Below are 2,018 nucleotides of genomic sequence, written 5' to 3'. Positions count from 1 at the left end.
CGGCCTGGCATGGAAGACCACGAGGCGGCTTGTGGCATAATGGCAAGACTATGGTCGGCACATAATACTTTTATTGATTAATTGGATATGTATGATATGTATGGCTCGTTTGATATGTTTGGTATGTGGTATTTGGGAACTCACTAAGGTTTGTGCTTACAGTTTGTGGTTTATGGTTTCAGGTACTTCCGGTTCGAAAGGGAAGGGCCCAACTTGATCGCAACGCACACACCTATGTTTTTCCGTAACTTCTAATTTTGGGAATTACTCTGATAATTGTTTTAATTTGGGTTACCTTAATGTTGGATAAATGTAAATGGATGTTGAATCTATATATATTAAAAATTAAAATTTTACCCTCGATTTTTGGGATGTTATAGTTCTGGGTAACCCACCAATTTGAAACACCCTTCTTTCTTATGTCCATTCTTACCACATAACATGCAATGATCATTTTCTTTGCCTTCTTTGGTGTTTTTGGTGGTTTTTGTCAAGTTCCTTTATTTGAACGTGTTAGAGTTTCCATCTCTTCTTTGGAATGCCTTGAATGTTGCAGTTTATGGTTGAGCTCTCTTCTCATTCGAAGCCAACCTTTTCTTCTCATCTTCCGCCACCAGATGATAGGCATTGCCCAAAGTTGGAATGGGTTTGGCTGCTCAGATTTGTGTTTTTATGACATTAAACTCTACATCAAACCCCATAAAGGAACTGGTACAAGCGTTCCTTTTCTTGAAAATCGTCCATCCTCTTCCCAAGATCACAGGAGCAATTATCACAAGCGCAACACGGTAGTGGTTGGATAAACACATTCTCATCCCAAAGAGATCGAAGGCTAGTGAAATTTGTGGAAATAGAGGCTCCATCTTGTCGTGTTGCTGCAATTCTTTGTTTTAATTCATAAGCTCTAGGTGAACTTTCTTTGCCAAATCGTTCAAGAAGACCTGACCAAATCAGTGAAGCAGTAGTGGCATACGTTACATTGTTACAGATGTTCTTCTCCATTGCAGTCGTAAGCCAACCTTTTATCATTGCATCACATCGCATCTAAGCCATGTAATGCATGGTTCCCTTTTCTGGTTTTTTGATAGTGTCGTCAACGAACTCGAATTTATTTTTGGCAAAGAGGAAGTTCTCCATCTCTTGGGACCAGTCAACGTAATTGGTGTCGGTAAGGACATCATTCACGTGAAGCTGTTTTGGGGAATCTGAGGGGTGAATGAAATAGGGAGAACTATGGTCGATTGTAGTCCCGAAACTTTCTTCTATGTTGTCTTTGTTCTTGGGATCACCTCTTGCCATCCTTCAGGATTAAAACGGGAAGAGTTCTTGTATTTAGGATCTTGAAACCTGCTTTGATACGATCTAAAAGCCGATGGTATCAGGTACGAAATTATTGTTTTTTGATTTCTCTCTTAACTTGGAAACGAAATACAAATAGGAATAAATACAATGAGAGATAACAAACTAAGCTAAACAATAGGAGATGATAAATATGTAAGTTATCATTATCTTATCCTATAAAAACCGGATCGAAAACCACCCGAAAATCAGGTAAAACGCACCAAAAATCAGATTAAGCCGATTATAAATCAGATAAGGAACGGATTCGGATTTTGGCCAGATGTGGATCGGAATTTTAACCAGATTTTGGTCGGGTTGTTTATCGGATCGAATTGTTAAACTAATCGGATCAGGATGAATCGTACATTTCTAAGCCTCTAATCCTTCCATCTGAAATTCAACATTAACGATACATCAAACTTTTCTCATTCTTTTCGTTCGATCTCTAAACCAATGGAAATTATAAATTTCCTATCCTTTTTGTCAACCACCTATTTCTCATTTGTCATTCTACCGCTCCAGCATACCGATGCAACGAAAGATTTTTATTCATAAATAATTATGCAGTGTCACCTGTTCCTTTCCCCTCGCCACCTTCCCCACCACCACAAACTTCACTATAATCACCACCACCACCTCTACCACTAACCAACCCCATTACTGACACCTTCATCGCC

The 2,018-nt window shown here is 38.9% G+C and overlaps 1 protein-coding gene across 1 annotated transcript; it reads right to left on the bottom strand.

Annotated features, from left to right (window-relative positions):
* Window positions 1-690: 690 nt before the first annotated feature.
* On the bottom strand, window positions 691-1,002 carry LOC111888378 (uncharacterized). Its single transcript, XM_023884567.1, has one exon. The coding sequence runs from the start codon at window positions 1,000-1,002 to the stop codon at window positions 691-693; it is 312 nt and encodes a 103-aa protein (XP_023740335.1).
* Window positions 1,003-2,018: the final 1,016 nt, after the last annotated feature.

The sequence above is a fragment of the Lactuca sativa genome, chromosome 2, assembly GCF_002870075.4.
Source record: "Lactuca sativa cultivar Salinas chromosome 2, Lsat_Salinas_v11, whole genome shotgun sequence".
Classification (NCBI taxonomy): Eukaryota; Viridiplantae; Streptophyta; class Magnoliopsida; order Asterales; family Asteraceae; genus Lactuca; species Lactuca sativa.
This window is presented reverse-complemented; position numbering and strand designations above follow the sequence as displayed.

What these genes read in the sequence shown, in the direction of transcription:
- LOC111888378 (XM_023884567.1), bottom strand. Translation starts at nt 1,002, where the DNA reads ATGGAGAAGAACATCTGTAACAATGTAACGTATGCCACTACTGCTTCA.